At 31.2% G+C, this 19,761-nt stretch overlaps 3 protein-coding genes across 4 annotated transcripts; 1 reads left to right on the forward strand and 2 right to left on the reverse strand.

The window, feature by feature from the left end:
* Window positions 1-803: 803 nt before the first annotated feature.
* Window positions 804-4,411, forward strand: LOC125866162 (GDSL esterase/lipase CPRD49-like). 2 transcript variants are annotated; one of them, XM_049546469.1, is made up of 6 exons: window positions 805-961; window positions 1,757-1,834; window positions 1,952-2,092; window positions 2,183-2,259; window positions 2,951-3,088; window positions 3,961-4,411. In XM_049546469.1, exons 1-6 carry the CDS (start codon window positions 851-853, stop codon window positions 4,166-4,168), a joined length of 753 nt encoding a protein of 250 aa, XP_049402426.1. In that variant the 5' UTR covers window positions 805-850; the 3' UTR covers window positions 4,169-4,411. The 2 variants fall into 2 exon arrangements, with proteins under 2 accessions (XP_049402427.1, XP_049402426.1); XM_049546470.1 differs by lacking the exon at window positions 1,952-2,092 and having other exon boundaries at window positions 804-961.
* Window positions 4,412-5,894: 1,483 nt separating this feature from the next.
* On the reverse strand, window positions 5,895-6,663 carry LOC125866166 (pectinesterase inhibitor 7-like). Its single transcript, XM_049546475.1, has one exon. The coding sequence runs from the start codon at window positions 6,629-6,631 to the stop codon at window positions 5,999-6,001; it is 633 nt and encodes a 210-aa protein (XP_049402432.1). The 5' UTR covers window positions 6,632-6,663; the 3' UTR covers window positions 5,895-5,998.
* A 5,619-nt stretch (window positions 6,664-12,282) lies between these two features.
* On the reverse strand, window positions 12,283-12,591 carry LOC125864151 (glycine-rich protein DOT1-like). Its single transcript, XM_049544073.1, has one exon. It carries the CDS (start codon window positions 12,589-12,591, stop codon window positions 12,283-12,285), a length of 309 nt encoding a protein of 102 aa, XP_049400030.1.
* Window positions 12,592-19,761: the final 7,170 nt, after the last annotated feature.

A 19,761-nucleotide genomic window follows, 5' to 3' on the forward strand; every position in this document is an offset into this window, starting at 1 on the left:
GCATGATACATAGCGTTGTGCACGGGATACATGCGAGATGCATAGGTAAATAAGGGATTTTTGAAATTTTTTAAATAAGTAGGGATAAATGGATATTAAGGTAAGTAAAGGAGTGTAGTTAAGTAATTTGTCCTTAAATAATTGGGTAAAATGGGCCATTCAAGTGGGTAGCCCAAGTTGGCTAAGTGGGCCTCTGTTATTTACTGCAGCAAAGCCCAATAATGGCAAGCTGAAGCTTCACTTTTTTCTCCGGGTCATTAAGAGATTAGCATAAGCTAACTAAGGTAATTTTTCCAAATAAATCTATACAAGAGTTAATTATTCATATTTTGGAGATATCAAATACCAATAATATATTTATCCGCATCTCGTGTTTAAATTTCAATAAATACTTATTTGTATGTCATATTTATATCAAATCAAACAATTTAATTTTAACAATTAAAAAAAAATAAGAATACATAACTTAATGTGTATGAATAATATATGTTTTGCATTGAAAATGATATCCTCTAATCACTTATAAATTGAACATAAATTATTATTATTTTCAGATTTCTTATAAGAATTTTTTTTATAAAAAATATATAAAATAAGAACAAATTTATTAAAAGGTTACAGAATCGAATCTCATGCGACTCATATTGTAATACAAAATAGACAATAAAAAATAGTGATGTGAACATCACAATACGAAGTTAGAGAATATAATATATGTCAAGTTGCCAACTCAAATAGACTATTAAAAGAAGCAATAATTGAAGTAGTATGTTGCGTTTTTAATAATTTATACAAGTCTTGTTGAAAATAATTGCAGAGAAAACAAAAAAAGAGAGAAAAAAAATTTAAAATGGTTGGACCAAATAGACCACAAATTGTTCTATTTGGATCCTCAATAGTGCAATTTAGCTATAGCCATGAAGGTTGGGGTTCAATCCTCACTGATCTATACTCTTGCAAGGTACTCTATTTATCTCTTATTCTATCTTTAATTTGTTGTTTTATTTTTCTATGTTTTTTTTGGTCTCTTGGTGTTTTAATGAGCAAGGATGATTTTTGAGGGATACAAATTCGAACTAGGGATTTTTGACTTGCTAAGATTTTGACCTATTTGTTCAGTTCACTTTGTCTCTTTAAGCATTCCTTCGCCTTGTCATGTCCTGTCTTACTCATCAGCTTGTGTCCTGCCCTATTGTCATCCCTAATCCCAAGTTTTGTTTTTTAGTATCCAATTGAGAGGAGAGTGAGGGTTAATACTACTTACTTAGCTTCTTCCTATGTTTATATCAAAGGAATGAATGCAAGATTGTGTTTTTCATCATTTAATTATAATTAAATGATATATATTTCTACTCTAATTTATAATTATAAAGATTAAATTATTTAATTTGATGTAAATACTCAAAAAGTAATCCCAAATTGAATGTCCTATGTGCATATTAGTTGAACGAAGCTTGGAGAACAAATTAAGGAATCAAAACTATATAACAGGAATATTATATATTCGTAAATGGTAGTATATTTGAAAGTAGAACTCAATTAGAAGGATATTGAAGCTAATCTCAATCCACAATATTTTTTTTCCAAAAAAGAATTTTCGTGTACTAATTCTACTATAACCAAACTATATGCTCTGAAGGCGGTTCAATTGGATCCTAAATAGTAAAATCCATAAAAATAAATATAAATAAATATAAAAGTGAATAAATATACTTTTTTTAATTATCTTAAATCAAGTTGATTATGGTTTTTATAGGCAGATATAGTGCTTCGTGGATATGGTGGTTGGAACACTAGGCCGGCTCTACAGGTTTTGGACCAAATATTTCCCAAGGTACTTCCTATATCTGTTGTTCAGTGTATAAAATTTAAACTCTTATTTTATTCTAATAATTACAGAGGATTAATATATATATGCTTATTCATAATTATTTGTTTATATATAATTAAGGATGCAGCAGTACAACCATCACTGGTTATTGTATACTTTGGTGGAAATGACTCAATGAAACCTGATCCAAATGGTCTAAATGCTCATGTTCCTCTTCTTGAATATATACAAAACATGAAGAACATTGTACTTCATCTCAAGGTGTCCATTTTGAAACTACTCAACGAACATGATAATTTTATAGCTAAACAGCAAAATTAATCGCTAATGAATTATCAAAATTGCTTGCAGAGCCTATCGGAAAAGACTCGAATACTAGTTCTTAGTACTCCACCAGTGAATGAGGAACAAATCATCAAATTGTTCGGGTAATACATACTGAAATTTAACAAAAACAAGGTTTTATATACTACATATTATTGACTTATAGTAGGGAAATGTTTCTGACAAACTTTACATAAAAAATCTCATAATTTTAGGACAACTTACGTAGATTCCACTAGTTTAGGAACTAATTACTTAGATACACTCTAGTTTGCAATATTATGTATCTTACTAGATTTTGGTGGCTCCAGATACGTCTAGATATATATATCTCGGATACATGAGGTCAAATTTAGGTGTAATTTGTTCTAGATATATTGTATCCAAGTGGATTCACATGTATCTGTGTGATACATAGCAAATATCGCTCACCTCCCTCGCCTCTCTCCCATCTCGCTCGTCAATCTTCTAGATACATGCGAATCACTCCAGGTATATATAGATACATGTATCTAGTGTGATTCTACATGAGATACATATGAATCTCGTTCGCCTCTCTCCCTATTTTTATGCATCTGATAGCAAAAATGCATGTATCTAAGTGTAAGATGCGTAAGAAACTCTTAATTAGTGGTAAAATACGTAATATTTTGAAAGTATAGGTAATAATAGTATATATGGTAGTGAAGTATGTCTAATTATATAGTTATTCTTATTCTTAACGACGTTGTTCGTCGAAAATTCCTATATTTTGTAAGTGATGGCTTGCTATTGTTGTTTGTTTTCGAAAAACAGAAGTTCTCGACGTTCCAATGAGAGCTCACATATATATTCAGAAGCTTGTATAAAAATGTGCAAAGAGTTGGGGATCAAGGTGATTGATCTTTGGACTGCACTTCAAAATCGAGATGATTGGTTGACTGCTCATTTCACGTACGTTTTTCTATCTTAATTTAAAGCTTCAAGTATTAATTAGTGGTAAATAATTGATTGAAAAACAAAATTCGTGCAGATAACTTTATAATTACGTTTAAGACTTCTCATCTACTTTCTAATTAAATTATTTTTACGGAGTGTACGTGAGAAAAATTAGATCCTAACTCATGTGCAACATTTCCTTATCGAGAATCACTTAATTTGACACCCTTACATATGTAACCCCTTTTTGTAGTGATTTCTTCGAAATATATTCGATTTCAAGATTTGAAAATATTTTTGATTTTATAAAAATGGTTTATATATAAGATCTATTTATCCAAGAGAGTAGGCCATCACTCGAACTCGAACTAGGATGTATTAGCGGTACTTTCTAAGAGCAGCATGTCTACCAATTTTATCATAGCACCTTGTCTTGAATTCATAATAGCCTATGAATAAGCAATTGTTGAGATTGAATAAGCTATTTTAGTTTAATTTAGTAATAATTCAAATGGATCAACAACAATAAAAAGTTGTTCAAATAGGATTTGAGGTTGAGGGTTCTAATTTTTAACTTGGGGCCGTAACAAATAATAAAAGATAATATTGTATTCATAAACTAATAAAATTCCAGTGTTATGTACAATTTCCATTACTCGTCTACCGTTGAAAATAACTAGCAAGACTTCTATTTATAGTACTACAAAATCTACTTTAACTCAAAATATGAAAACTTATACCTATATGAATTTAACTACAAATCTTAACTAGAGTCTAGACACGATTTCTAACAACTTTGAATTATTTTTCCTAACAGATAACTTACCATATATATATATACTTGAGGTTCAAATTCACTATGATATTTTGTTATATTTGGGTGTAAGGGATGGAGTTCATTTAACAGCAGAAGCAAGCAAAGTTGTGGTTAAGGAAATCTTAAATGTTGTTAAAGAAGCAGATTGGGAGCCAAATCTACATTGGAAATCATTGCCAAATGAATTTGCACAATATTCACCTACTATCTTTGTTGGGCCTAATGGTAACACTCCTGTTAATGTTACTGATTTGGACTGGCAAGCCCAATGGATCTGACAATATGAATGTTGGAATTGCTTCTGCAGAAAAGTAAGAAAGGCAAGAAAATGCGCTCGAGCAGCTTAGCTTCTTACTATCACTTTTGGAAAACCTACTTTGAACTTCTCTTCAACTCAATGTTCATCATATCAGTTACCATCTTCAATTCATATTTTTTGTAAAACTCTTATTAACTTCTTTAAGAAGGATATTTAGTAATTTTAATTTAATCTAAGTTATCATTTTCATTTGAATATACTTGAAGCTGAGTCATATCTTATTTTATCGCATTTCTCTAATACTTTTTCGGCCTATATCTATCTCTCTTTGTATCTTGTATAATCAACCTCTCACATTTTCACTTTACATGTTCAATCCATATTAATCTCGTTTTCTTCATTTTGTCCACCATGCATGGGGCCACTCCCACCTTAGTTGTGTGAATTGAAATTAATTAATAAATATTTCTTGCTTTTTTTAAATGTTATATATCTTAAAGCAAATTTAATTTGTCAAACTGACTAGTATTTGAGATCGAAAAAAAAAAACAAAAAAAGTATATGGACTCAAACATAATACTCTTGTTAAGTCTTGATAGGTTTTAAATGTAATTCGCATGTGATAATGTAACCACTCGAAAATCCAAATGACATGAGCTGGTCTACAATCTGGAAATTAAATTTCATATATATGAGAAGATCAAATATTTTATATGACTTGCAAGACATAATATATTTATGTCTAACGAATCTAATAATTGAGTCACCATAATAAATTTATGTCTAATAATTATGTCTAAAGTACTGATATGGAATAGCTTTATCTTTCAAAATAATATCGTGATTGTTTCAATTTATTTGTTCTATTTTGATCTAATACAGAGTTTGAGAAAATAAAAAAGATTTTAAGTCTTGTGATTTTAAATTAAGGATATGTCAAATGTATCAAAATGTCTTTTAATTTTGTGGTCTTAAATGTGTAGTTGAAATTAGAGAGTTGCTAAAAAGGGGAAAAAATCATTCTTTCTAAAAGATTTTTTTCTAGGACAAACAAATTGAAACGAAGACAGAGTAAAGGGTAGAATGGATTGGAGAAAAGCTGTAGTGAGCCCCATATTGAATTTAAGGAAATTGCAAAGTGCAAGTTGTCAAGTCTAATTGCAAATGGCAAGCTGCTTTAATGATAATTCATACAGAGATTAGAGATAAATAGTTAAGTATTACTTTAGCACTTTAAGAGAAATTAGCTAGGACGTTGTTTCTCATTGAACAAAAAAAATAATTAGAATCACACAATTTCTTTTTGTCCAATTTTAGTTATATTAATATTTAAGTCCTAAATATTATAAAAAATAGTTAAGTGACAATTATGATTAGTTAGTAATTTAATATATACTTCCGATTCAATTTGTTTGTCTTATTTTTCTTTTTGATTAATCTATTTTTAGAAGAAAAAAATATCTCTTTCCTTTTTGGTCTAACTCGTTAACTTTAATTTTTCAACGGATAGTTTTTATACCACAAGATCAAAGAACATTTTGATACATTCTACATAATTTAAATTTAAAATCACAATATTCAAAAAGTTAACAAAAAAGTGGCTACTTACTCCTATATATACCTTTGGAGTTTGACCACGCCCAAAGGCAGAGTCCTCAACAAAGAACCTATTCCTATCAAGATATATCAATACAATTAATTACTTTGTTAAACTTCGTATCAAATTAAAATCACACAGTCAGATTAAACGGATATGAATAAATATAGATATATGAAGGATGCATCCTATAGACTTGTCAACAACTAATTAACATGGTCAGTAAAGAGTCTTATCAAACTCATCAAACATTCATATCTTATTGGCAAAACTATTTATAAAAGCCAAAGCATTACTAGTAACCTCCTTGACCTTCCCTGCACGATTACAAACGTCCAATTTCAATGGCTCATCATCACTCACATCTTCAAATCCATCAGTACAAGTATCCTCATTGCTCAAAGCCGCACTCATCCATGTTTGAACATTACTCATTTGAAACCTCAACGACTCACTCGAGCCGCCGAGCGTACGCATTTGACTCAACGAGTCGCGTATCTGATCGACTGCATCTCCGAATACGGAGAAGCAGTCGTGGAGCGCAGCCACTGCACGTGGCTGTGCTCCATAGTCAGCTTCGCGAGATAAGTTGGAAACAAAAGCTGACATTCTCTTAGCTTTTGCTAGGCTTACTCCAATAGCGACACGTGCTAGGCGACCGGGGTCTTGTTGTACCGCGGTTGCGTAGTGGTTTAGTGAGTGGTAGCAGGTATCCGGATACAAAGTGGTTTTACAACTTGAACGGATGTAGTCCGAGTCATCGAGGACGATGTCAACGGATGACACCGTGGTAGGGTCGAGGAGGGCGGCGGAGGGGGCCGGGATAAGGGAGAGGTGGAGGAGCACGGTGGTGAAGAGGATGCAAAGAGTACATGAGGTTTTCATGGTTTATCTACTATAGTTTATTTTTCAACAAAATGTAGCAATATATGTAGGCAATTGGTTTGGAGGTGAAATGACATTTTTGTCCTAATTAAGAACCATTTGTAATGGAGTCATGATTTTTGTTGTCGAAAAGAATATTCATTATGCTCCTTTAATTCGGGTAGTACTATTGAACAATGCAAAAAAGGGTGAAAAGTAATTACTTCTTCAATCTATAAAGTGTTGATAGTTATCGTAATCTTTCTAACTTTTTTTTTAGTCTGTTTGAAAAAATAAATTAATTTTTAGTAATTTCTTACTTACTCTTTCCACTTGATATGTTTTAAAATCACAAAAAATTAAAAGACTTTTGAATACATTTTACACCTGATTATGAGTAGAAGATTCAAAAGTCAAAATCTTATGAATTAATTATCAACCACAAGGAGAAAGATTATGGGAGCCATGTTATAAGGTAGATACAAGTACACAATACCTGTTTTTTTGTTCAATAGTTTCACCATTATAAGAAAGTAAAAAATTAGCGATAAATAAATTTTCATAATTAAATAAAAAAAAATATCATGCTAATTTTATTTAGCTATGGATTGCAAGTGCAATGGATTATATGAAAATTCAATTAATTAGGAGATATTTCGTACATGAATTAATTAGAGATTACCAATAAATTCCACAATATCTTGAAAATGATGTATATCATTTTGTGAATAAAGATTGAAAAAAGAAGTTCAATAGTATAAATTGGTATTCTTAATGTGTAGTTTACACATGACTCTTCTTTAATTTCTTCCCCATCTTTTGAATATTTTCACCTTTTTCAAACTCCAAAAATCCTATTTGGATCCAATTCTTTATAAGTGGGGCAGTATACAAACTACTTTTGAACTTTCAAGTTCTTTTGCTGCCTAAATTAGCGCCACTTAATGGGATGGCCCTACAATAATTTTTTTGGACCAAATGACTTTTACTTTATGTGACACCTAATTATATCATTAGTAATAACTACCAAACATTTGATTAATTTTGACCTTTTGATGACAAAAAAAAAAAAGTTGATGCATGTTCTGACCTGTAATAAGAGCTTTCAGCATTTCTGCGACAGGAATTTGAGAGTATGATTAATATGTCCTACTCCTACCTATACAAAGCTAAAATCAAATTTTATGACTTATCCTTGATTCATCTTATTAGTATTATATTTTTGGTAGCTTGAGAGTAGGTAGTTTTCATCAATTTTCTGTTTTGCAAATTAGTTAATTATTGTACTTAATTCCAACTTATTATTAGAAGGGAAACTTATATAAATTTCACTAGTTTAGGAGCTAATTATTTAGATACATTTTAGTTGTAAATGGGGTCAAAATTAGTTGTAATTTGTTTTAGATACATTTTAGTTGTAAATGGGCGTCCTGATACATGTATCTCGGGATACACAGGGCCAAAATTAGGTGTAATTTGTTTTAGATACATAACAAATCTCGCTCGCCTCGATCCCTCATATCTTGCTTGTCTCTCTCCTATGTATCTGGTTCATAGATACATGCTAATCATACCATATACACACTTCACATTTATTTTGAATACATAACAAATCTCACTCGCCTCCCTTCCTATTTTAGTGTATTTAGTCGAAAAATACATGTATCTACATATATCTTCCTCAATATATAATAGAAAATTTTGAATTAATGATAAAATACATAATATTGTAAAAATATAAATAATAATAGTATATATAATCGTGAAATATGTCTAATTATGCAGTGTCTCCATATTAGTATAAGTATTAACTTATATAGATGTATTACTAATCCTTTTAAAGTATACTTTAGTATACATCATAATACAGGTAGTGCTAATGTTGGTGGCTCTCATTGGATTTGTAATGCTTCTATTTTGGTAATTAACTAACACGCGGAGAAAGTTATATTATCATTGTGTTTTTATTTTTTTCTGTTAAGTATGTATACCATGCATTAGTAACCACAATTGAAATGATATATTACATAATAATAACAATAATCTCAGTGCAATTTCATAATTGAAATTAGAAAAAATTAAGATCAATATACATTTTTTATCTCTACCTTTATGAGACACATGGATTATTTTCAATAAATCCTCGATATTTTTTTTTTTAAAAATCTGATAGTGAAAGTAAGCTCACATCGATGGAGTTGAATAGCACATGTCAAATAATTAACTTGCGAATTCTTTTATTTACTAAATATTAAATCATTTGAGCTATAATAAATCCAACTTCTTGGCATTAATTTAATCCAATAATTTAAGGACATGAATTGAATCTTAACAAATAAATATATAGTATCATATTTTTGTCCTTTCGGTGGTTAGATGTCAGTTTAGTGGGGAAGAGTACGCATGCAATGAGTTTTCTTTTTTATATTTGGTCGAAATGCAATAATACTAAGTATAAAAATATATAGGTCAAATAATAATAATAATACTAATAAAATGAAATACTACTATATAATTAATATGAAATAACTACATGACATTTGTTAGCCGGGAGTGGGGTGACCCAATCCTACCGCCCCACATTATGATCTCAATATTATAATACATATACATAAACACACTTTTTAATTTGGTCTTATTTAATATTTATGTACTTTAATTTTGGGTATGTACAAATGAACCCTCAAATTTATATATAGTTGAACAAGTAGGCATACACATTATACTTAACATCCTACGTGATAACTTGCATCGTACGCGACATCCTACATGGTGTCTTACATATATTATGTCACGCAGGATGCATGTGTATACTTGTTTAACTTTATACAAATTTTAAGTGGTCATTTATGCACACATAAAGTTGAAGAGCATAGATGTCAGTTGAGGTCAAGTTAAATGACGTATTTATATAATATGCCTAATTAATTGAGGATATTTTGCAAATAGCCACTATAATAAACTTAATTAGGCCCCTTAGGTATAGTTTGCATATTTATGGATTGAAACTCTAGCTTAAACTGCTATGGGCGACTTCGTTTTTATAATTCACGGGTATATTTGTATAATTCGTTGTACGTTTGTATAATTGAGCTATTTTCGTCCTTACTTGTATAAATTGATCAGTATCAATTGCTTTTTATTTATTTTTATATATAAACTCAAAATATCGAATTTATACAAACACAAACATCTAAACTTTAAACAGTTATGCAAATTATATTATACAAATTACATCATACAAAAGTTCGTTCGTGTTTGTATAAACTGGTTAGTATCAATTGATTTGTATTTATTTTTATAACGAATTTTTACAAACACAAACATCTGAACTTTAAACAATTATATAAATTACATGATACAAAAGTTATACAAATTATATTATACAACTGTACACACTTATACAAACTAAAAAAAAGTGGCTAACATAATTATCACTGAATGTTGGTGGCGACTGGTAATTAACGAAAACTATAGTTATGATGACTAATTAACTAGTAATCAGTTCTATTTTATGTGACATTTTTCGAATTTTGAAATTCAAACAAATCTATCTTTGACCATAAGTTTTTCATAGATCCTTTAAACATTTTGAATTATCAATTATTCTGACTTATATAATACTTTTTATATAATTATATAAATTTCATTTAAAAATTTTTGCAGATTCCGTGGCACAAATTCCCGGTCAAACTTAAACTGCTTGACTCTCGAAAAATGAAAAGTGTCAATAAATTGAGACAGGCGAAATTATATATTTATATAACCGCATAATTTTCCCTAATTAATTTGTTGAAAAATAAATTAATAACCACCACAACATTTTAATATAAAATGATAGATCTTTCTTAAACATAAATTTATAAGTATGTTAGATCTTTCTAATCACAGGCGCTAACCTCACTACCACATGCCTAATCATAATTTCTAAAGTAAAGAGCTCCACATCAATTTTCTCAACTCGAACTTATTAGCATAAAGTCATATTACAAATAAAATATTCTCCATCAATTGCATATATTGAATATACAAATTTTATAAATGTTGTTCTTTTTTCTGTATTCGCTCAAGCCTGTTCTTGATTTTAATTTTTTTTTAAAAAGTCATGTCTTTTATTATATTTTAAGAGTGGCGGAATGACATGAGAGGTCCTTGTACTAGACACCGTTTGTAAGTTGGACCCTTGTATTTATTACTTTGTCAACTAAACCCTTAAACTCACCAAAACGTAATATTTTAAACCCCTCTAACCATTGATCGAGCTTACGTGACATTAAAATGACTGAGTTGAAAAAATGCATGACTACATGCGTTTTGAAGCAAGTAAATGCAATATTTTATTTTAAAAAAAAAAACTCAAAATTATATATAAAAATAACAATAAATTTAAAATATTGAAAATCTCAAATTCTTCATCTTCTTTAACCCCAACCCCACCCCCACCCTTCTTCTTCTTCTTCAGCCCTAGCCCTCCCCCAACCCCTACCCCTACCCTTTTCTTTTCTTCTCTTCTTCTTCTTCTTTCTTCTTTCTTCTTCAGCAATCGTCCTCGTTCATCACTCCCTCTTCTGTTTTATACCTCACTCTATGGTACTTTCTTCTTCCTATTTTGACGGACACCCCATCATCACCATCATAAAAAAAAATTATTGACAGAGTTTTTGCTAAAAAATATACTCATTCGTCATTTTTATAATCTTAATTTTTCAAGATCTATTGCTTGAGTTTTCAACTCGAAGTTTTCTTGATATCTCTCTTTACCAAATCAAAATAAATAAAGCTCTCCTTTAAAGCATACCAATGATTAATTACAGTGAATGATAAATTTTTGTGATTGAAAAAGATTTTGTGTGCAAAGAAGTGAAAATAGTGGAAGCAGACGGTGAGTTTTTCATTTTTTGGAGAGGGATGGGGGTGGGAAAGAAGAAGGTGAAGTGGGGAATGAGAGACATAAGAACAGTGAGAGAGAAAATTATATTTTTTTTTAAAAAATATTTGATTTCTGATGTGTCTTTGTTTTTTTTAATATTTATGATGTGTTATTAAAAAATGACATGAAATTTCATGTGTAAAATGAGTGTACTATATGTGCTCATCAGATAAGAAAGGGTTCATTGTGTTTCGGTGAGTTTAAGAGTTCAGTTGATAAAGTCATAAATATAAGGGTCCAACTTACAAACAGAATCAAGTGCAAGGGTCTCTCAGATCATTCCATCTTTAAGAGTTGATAAAATATATAGCTAATTTAGACGCTCTAATTTGACTACTACCTTCTACTATGTTCTTATATGCAGAAATATTTTCGTTGGTCAGTTTTTGTAGAAAATTCTATTTGTCACCTAAAAAAAGGAATCAGTCTAACATGGACGATTTACTTGAACTATAGAGAGGATTTTAAAGGCTTCGCTATGAGTAAAAATGGCCCTCAAGTGAAGAAGTAACAGAATGTTTCTGCCCAAGAGATTAACAGTGACAAAAGTTGTTAATGAGTAATGTGCACTATTCAAGCATATTATTAAATTACAGATACGTAAAATATACCCAAAAAAATATACAAATCAGATAGAAATACACATTAATGTAATATGCAAAAGATGGAACAACTGCCACACACACACACAATAATGAAACCACAAAAATGAATCTGAAAAAAACCTCATCGCTTTCAAATCTCATTCTCCTCCTCCTCCTCCGCCATCACCGCCGCCGCTGCCACCACCACCACCGTGAGAACTACCATCCGCACCACCATCCATGTCAGCTAGATGTGAAGTGGCTACGAACGCAACTGCCGCTGCTCCGGCGTCGTTGCCGCCGGTATTGGAGGTGGCTCCACCGTGGCTACTACCATCGGCACGATTATCATCAGCATTGATATCTCTATTTTTTCGATTTGATTTTGAATTCGAAGATCCTTCTTCCTTAGTTTTGCTACTCTTACGATTTAGGAAGCAAAAGCAGAAGCTGGTTTTACTAACCATTGTACAATTATGATGAATTGGATCGAATCGAATCGAATCGAAAATCAATGAATGGTTAAGTAACATGTATTTTGCATCGAAATAGTAACATTTTGCTTAATGATGAAGGGATAAAGACAGCAATAATTTTCTCAATGGGGCCAACAGCTTTGGATTCTTTTTTATTATCTTCAATCTTCATATGACAGCTAATTTCTTTTAGCAATATAAAGAAAAAGGTGCATTCTTTAAAATTATTCCTTCCATGAGATAAGAGTGGAAATTAAAATAAGTCCTTGCGATTCAATAAAGGGCGTATAATTATCGACTCCATAGTAAAACTTTAAAGGATTAGGTTTTTAATTTCATCATTTTTCTAACGGGAATATAATTCGAAATGAAAAATTTCAAGAAACTTATTTTCTTCCGAGAAATAGAGATTTAGAATTAAAGTAAGAAATGAACAATATGAAAATAAGAACTTACATTCATAAAATTTGTGATAAATGTCAACTAATTCGTAGGCGGGCGCATTATAGTAATTTGTTCCAATTCGAGAGGTCGAAACAAAAACAAAGACATGACTAATCAGACTTACTAGTAGAGTCGATGTACAAATAAAGAATTTGTTTTGATGTGAAATTTATTGTTAGGTAACCAATGAAATATCTCATTCTATGTAACAATCTATTTGGTGTGATCGCACCGTCATTTTTTTCTTTTCTCAATTTGTCTTTTACTTATTATTAATAATCTTATTTTATCATTTACCAAAATGTAGTCTATCACATACTTCACTTTTCTGGTAGGTTTATCCTTCAAGTTATTAATATCGAAAGAAGTTCCGATCACAGACGTACAACTTCTAAAAGAAGAGAAAAGAGAAGAGGGGCAAGGGCGGCAAGACCAGAGAATGAGCTAAGATCACTTAGGCCTTTTACTATGACATTATATAAAGATAAAAGATAAAATACAATATATTCAAACGTTATATAACCAAAACAAATACAGAACTATACAAATATGATACATTATGAAATAAAATTTTTAAAAAATACATTATAAAATAATATGTAACAACCATCTAAACGGACTAGTGTTAGTAATCATAAAATTTATGAACAGAGCTCTATCGAGAAGCTAAGAAAGTTGATGAACGAGAGGACAATGGGATATCTGAGATGAAAACTAAAGCATGTTGTAGTGGATACATAAATGATTTTAAGATAGATTTTAATAAATATGCATATGGCGAACCTCAAACAAGTAGATACAGACATGGTATACGTAACATCTTACGTGAATGTTTGAATTTTATGTGGCTTCCTACATATATATTATGACACGTAAGACATGTCAAAGTATAAGTATTTATCAGTTGGCCAAGTATAAGTATTTGTAGCCATAGCGGCATGGTACATATTTGTAAGTGCAAATGCCTACAAATATTTCATATTGATATTATCAACCAATGGGCCTTTTTGGTTTCAACGTGGTGTTGCCAAATTTTATCTTCCACTTTATATCTCCATACGCAACTCTTCTCTCTAAATTCATTCTCTATTTTCAGATGTACTTTTACTTGATATTTTAGGTATGTTTTTACCATTCTTTCTTAATTTTTCTATTTTACTGTGGGAAGTGAATTAAGACTTTCACTTAATTTATTTTCATTCGTCAAAATAAATATCATTTCAAAACATCAATTAAGACGACTTTGCCTCCTTCTAGTATATGCTAGATGAGATAGGCCCGTGCAACCACTGGTCCAATAATTTGTATTATAGCATATATTCGTTTCGATAAATACGGTTATCACCATATAACATACCATATTCAATTGAAAAATACATTGAAGTATATACAATTAATTATGTGTTTAGGTAACTATACAAAACCTCATATATACATTGTAAGTTACTCTAATATAGATACAATTCCTAATGATAAAGAAAGGATCAGAATTCAGAATACCTTTTATGACTTGGGCTAGAGCCCAATAATATAGACAAATTTGGGCCAATGTATTCTCTCTTTCAGATTGCCCATAATGTGTATTAGAGTGCATTGGCCCAAACCAAATTTTAGTTCCTATCTTCTTCTGTGAGGCAAGCTCAAGCTTTCATCATCGTCAACCGACATAATATTTGTTATAGAATAATTATTTATTAAGATAGAGTTTTGCTTGTAAAGGCAGTAGGTCAACATGTCTGCTTTAACACTTCAAGGGCATTTAAGTAAATTTGCATGACAGAAAGAAAAGTTGAAATAGAAGAAATCTCATAATCTTTGTGACGATGAAGGATCAAAAGCTAGTGATTTGTATTTTAGCTAACAATAATTAAGAGAATTGTGGAGTAGCGTAAAAATATTTTAGCACAAAACAGAGAAAACGTACGGTAGTTTTTTTTTCCAATATAGTGTTGATAGTGATATATTTAAAAATAACATAAAAAGTATTATAAATAATAATAATTAATAATTTAAATTATTTTTAAAAATATAAAAGAATGATACCCTACTCATTATTATTCTCGAAAATATAATTAGATGAGAAATATATAACTCAAGAAGAATTTAAAAGGTACTACTTCCTTTGTTTGAATTGATGTAATATAGTTGGAATTTCATAATTTAAACTTTTAAACTTTGATCATGAATTCGAGCACAAAAACTTAAAGTTTTTTTAATTAAAATCTATATATTTGGAAACAAAATAAAAATAGTATTATAAATCATAATAATTAACAACTTAGAATATTCAAAAGGTAAACATAGAAGTTTCGATAAAAAAAAACTTTTGACTCTCAAAATTATGTCACAAAAAACTGAGACGAAGGAATTATACGTAACATGCATTACTATATTATATATTTTGATGTGATTGATACTTACTACGTACTCATGTGTAACATTTTATTAATCTTCAAAATCTTGCTCGACCAAATGCATCATATTTCTATATAATATTAATATTAATTAATACATCAAGTTTTTAGTAGTCAATAACTATTAGGAGGAACTTTAATTGAGTTAGGTATACTTACTATTTCTCTTTAATTAGATTTGGGAGTATATATTAAAGAGTATTGAGTTTTTCCACATAGTACCATTTGGAATAATGAAAACATAAATGCTAACACGTTTCATCCACATAACTCATTGTCGGTACGTTTATTATAATTATCAATCTGATTTATTTTGTATCCTCTTGGTTGAAACTATAGGGAGCCTAATCAAGTTCAATCGAAAGAAAGACGCAACTCAACACATTCATAGAATAATATGTCATGGTGAAAGAGTTCAACGCTATATAAATTTCATATTAACTCTCCATTAAATTAATATGAGACTTAAATCTCATACCTTATCGTAGATCATAATAGTTTCGCTTGTGCTTTTACACCTTTTCTAGTTCAAGTTATAAATAACATGGAAACAATATGCAATTAGAGAGTTTGTCAATGGAAATTTGGTGTAGGTCATTTGTCAATTCTTTATTGTCAAGTATGTGTCCCCAACGGTCCTATAGCACCATTAATAACTATTTATCCCTTAGATTGTGAAAACAAAACAATTAATTTATTTTATTGAAAATATGTGATAAAGAAAATAGATTTTGAGTTTCATTTAACTTTATGTTGAGAAATACATATCTTGTACATATATTCTTGTATATTTAGTTTTCATATTAGTAGATCAAATCCCATTAATTGGGGATCACGATTTCTTACCTAAAGCTAGGCTAGATTGATTTGTATCAAGCTATATATATATATATAATAAAGAAAATTACTTCAGCAAAATATATTGTTTTCTCTTCTTTTTCAAGATGGTATTAGAGCTTGATCAATCCAAAAGTCCAAACACTAGCAATAGGAGTAACAATATGAATTCATCAAATCCATATTTTCTTCAACATTCACATCATCCCAGCCTCTTGCTTGTTCCAATCAAGTTGAATGGGATCAATTATCCATCCTGGAGCAAATCAATGATACATGCTCTCACAGCCAAAAACAAACTATCGTTTATCGATGGATCAATTGAATTGCCATCGGAAATAGATAAGCCAACAAAGTATGCGTTGTGGAATCAATGCAATAGTATGATTTTATCATGGCTTGCTCACTCGGTGGAACCAGATCTAGCTAAAGGAGTCATCCATGCCAAGACGGCTCACCAAGTATGGCAAGATCTTAAAGATCAATTTTCTCAAAAGAATGCACCGACAATATATTAGATTCAAAAATCATTGACTTCACTCTCACAGGGTAACATGAACATTTCTTCCTATTTCACAAAACTCAAAGGTCTTTGGGATGAGTTTTCCCACTTGCAATCAAATTAAAGCACACACCGATCAAATTGAAGAAGACCGTGCAATGCAATTTCTAATTGGTCTTAATGATATGTATAATCTTGTTCGATCTAATATTCTCATGATGTCTCCCCTACCTAATGTACGCCAAGGATATTGACTTGTTATTCAAGAGGAAACACAGAGACAAATAACGTCGGAATCAACAGAAAGTTTCTCTATTACGGCTGCAGTTCAAAGGCATACCAATAGTTTTTTCAACAAATCCAAGGATAAGCATTGTAAGCATTGCAATCGAGAAGGACACACAATTGAGAATTGCCGCACTCTGAAATTTTATTGCAAGCATTGCAATAGAAAAGGTCATACATAAGATAGATGTAAGTTTAAAAATGACACTTGGTCTTCCAACAACTCAGGAAGCCAAAATAATCGACAACAACGCGGATCTCAGGGTAATCTTTCTCATGTTTCTAATGTAATAAAAACTCATCAATCTAAGAATGAGATTCACTCGCAAGATACCAATGGTTCACATGGATTTTCAGCATAACAACTCCGACAGATTGCTCAGGCAGTAAGTTTGTTCACGCAAAATAATAGTTCTCCCGGTAATAGCGATGCCTATGCAAATGCAGCAGGTTTATCTCTTTTTCATAATGTTTCAATTAATTATGCATTCACTAGGCCATGGATCTTGGACAGCGGAGCAACTGATCACATTACTTTCGATTCCACATTCTTCACTCAAACAAAATCTCCATTTATACCCATTGTCAATTTACCCAATGGGTCACCAATATCAATTTATTCCACTGGAACAATACCTTTTAACTCAGATATTACCTTAAACAATGTTTTACATGTTCCCTCTTTTCGATTAAATTTAATGTCTGTTAGAAAACTCACTAATGACTTAAATTGTTATGCCTTTATGTTTTCCACTTTTTTTGTATTACAGGACTTGGTTATGTGACGACCCTAAAAAAAATGAACTGGGTGAACTAGAGCCTCTCATGTGTTTTGATGGTTGGTCATGTGGTATTTATGGTCTAAATCAGTGTGTGTTGGTGTGAAGCGTGTGGGGATGACCCTAGGGGTTTGAACATGGGTTTTGGGGTTTAAACGTGTGGGTACGCCTCCCAAAGGAGTTTCCCTAAGGGTCCTTGAAGAGGACCCAAGCGTTGACCTAAAAGCTGTCAAAAAAAACAGCAGTCATCCATGAGCTCCATTGACGGGGCCTGGATTGGCTTCGTGAGTTGAGACTTAGTCTTCTCACCAAAGCCTCCCCAACACCCTCTCTGAATCTTTTGACGAGCAGCCAGGACAGACCGTCAATCCATCCACGGTCCGTGGATGGTGGCCGTCAATTGGCACTTTGCTGCTGTCTAGAAGTCTGCCTAGGTAACTGAGGGTTAAATGGTCATATCTCATAGCTCAAACGAATTAGGTGGTCCATTACCTATCCAATTAAAGATATTTGAGTCCTCTTTCCAACACCACCGAGTTTGCCTAATTTCGATCTCGGAGTAAAAAGTTATGCCCGAAATAGTAAAGCACTGTCAGGCTGGAAATTCTTCACGACCCGTTTGACGGGCCGTGGTGATGATGACGGTCCGTAGAGATGGCCTTGGATTTTCCTTGGCCGTTTGGAGGTTGGCAAGCCTTAGGGGAGCTATTGCCTAGGGACCACGGGCACTTCACGGGCCGTGGTCCCCCATCACGGTCCGTAAAGTCTTCCTTGGTCCCTGACGGGACTGCCCTAGTGAGGGGTTTTTAAATAATTTCGTTTTAATTGTTTATTATTTGGGGTTTGATTTTAAATGGTTTATATGATAAATGTATAAGGTTTTAAGTCTTTTAACAAGTCATTTACTCTCTTTAGATCCCAAATCAAAACCCTATTTCCTTTCTCTCCCAAAGTCTTCTCTCTAGAAAATCCTTTGGAGCTCAAGGTCAAGTCAAGCTAGGGTTAACGATTTCATTGTGTTTCTTCTTCAATTTCGTTTGGTTCTTGAAGATTAAGGTATGGAGACTCTTCATCTTTGATTCCTTCTTCAATCAAAGAGTCAATTCAAAAGATTTCAAAAGTTGTTCAAAAACTCAAAAACAAACCTAATTTCTATTCTAGCATGGCTTCTTGCATTAATTGATTTTAAATGATGTTTTATGTTGTTATTAATGATTATTGATGGTTTTAAGAAAGAAATCTTCATGAATCCATGTCTTCTCAAATTCTCTAAATTTGGCCTAAAATGTGTCTATTGATTTTGAGTAATTGATGAAGGATTATTGAGTGGTTTGATGTGGGGTTCTTATATGATCTTAGCTATGTTGAATTGTTGGAAATTTTTATTGAATTGTATAAGGTGAGGTAGTAGTCTTGAATGGTCATAAATTGGGAGTTAGCCTTTATGTTGGTTATTGGATATTGTTTAGCTTGGCTTGTATAGTTGAATGTTGTTATTATCATTGTTATTGTATTGTTAATTATTGGAATATGAGGATGATTAAGATAACTATGGAAAGAGGGTAAGTTGACCTAATTTGATTAATATTGTATAATTGGCATGGAACTGAGTATTGTGGCTTATGGCCTTTGAAAGGTGGTAAGATGGCTTGATCTCTTAATATTGTTATAATTGCTTCTTAGGTTGGATCAACCTTTGGTGAAAGTGTTGCTTGTTGCTTTTGAATTATGATTGTGGACATGGAGGGCATTATATGAGTATTGTTGTGTTATTATATATATAAATGAAGGTATATGTAAAGTTCTATATGAAGCTATATGTAAAGTTTTATTTGAAGCTATATGTGAAGATATGACGTGAATGAGTTTATGTGAGCTTGTGATGATCCTATGTAAAGTG

Source organism: Solanum stenotomum, chromosome 5, assembly GCF_019186545.1.
Source record: "Solanum stenotomum isolate F172 chromosome 5, ASM1918654v1, whole genome shotgun sequence".
Taxonomy (NCBI): domain Eukaryota; kingdom Viridiplantae; phylum Streptophyta; class Magnoliopsida; order Solanales; family Solanaceae; genus Solanum; species Solanum stenotomum.

Excerpts from the sequence above, each read along its gene's own strand:
- LOC125866162 (XM_049546469.1), top strand. The coding sequence starts at position 851 with ATGGTTGGACCAAATAGACCACAAATTGTTCTATTTGGATCCTCAATA. Across the intron at positions 962-1,756 it reads CTGATCTATACTCTTGCAAG|GCAGATATAGTGCTTCGTGG; the intron begins GTACTCTATTTA and ends TGGTTTTTATAG. Across the intron at positions 3,089-3,960 it reads TGGTTGACTGCTCATTTCAC|GGATGGAGTTCATTTAACAG; the intron begins GTACGTTTTTCT and ends TTTGGGTGTAAG.
- LOC125866166 (XM_049546475.1), bottom strand. The coding sequence starts at position 6,631 with ATGAAAACCTCATGTACTCTTTGCATCCTCTTCACCACCGTGCTCCTC.
- LOC125864151 (XM_049544073.1), bottom strand. The coding sequence starts at position 12,591 with ATGGTTAGTAAAACCAGCTTCTGCTTTTGCTTCCTAAATCGTAAGAGT.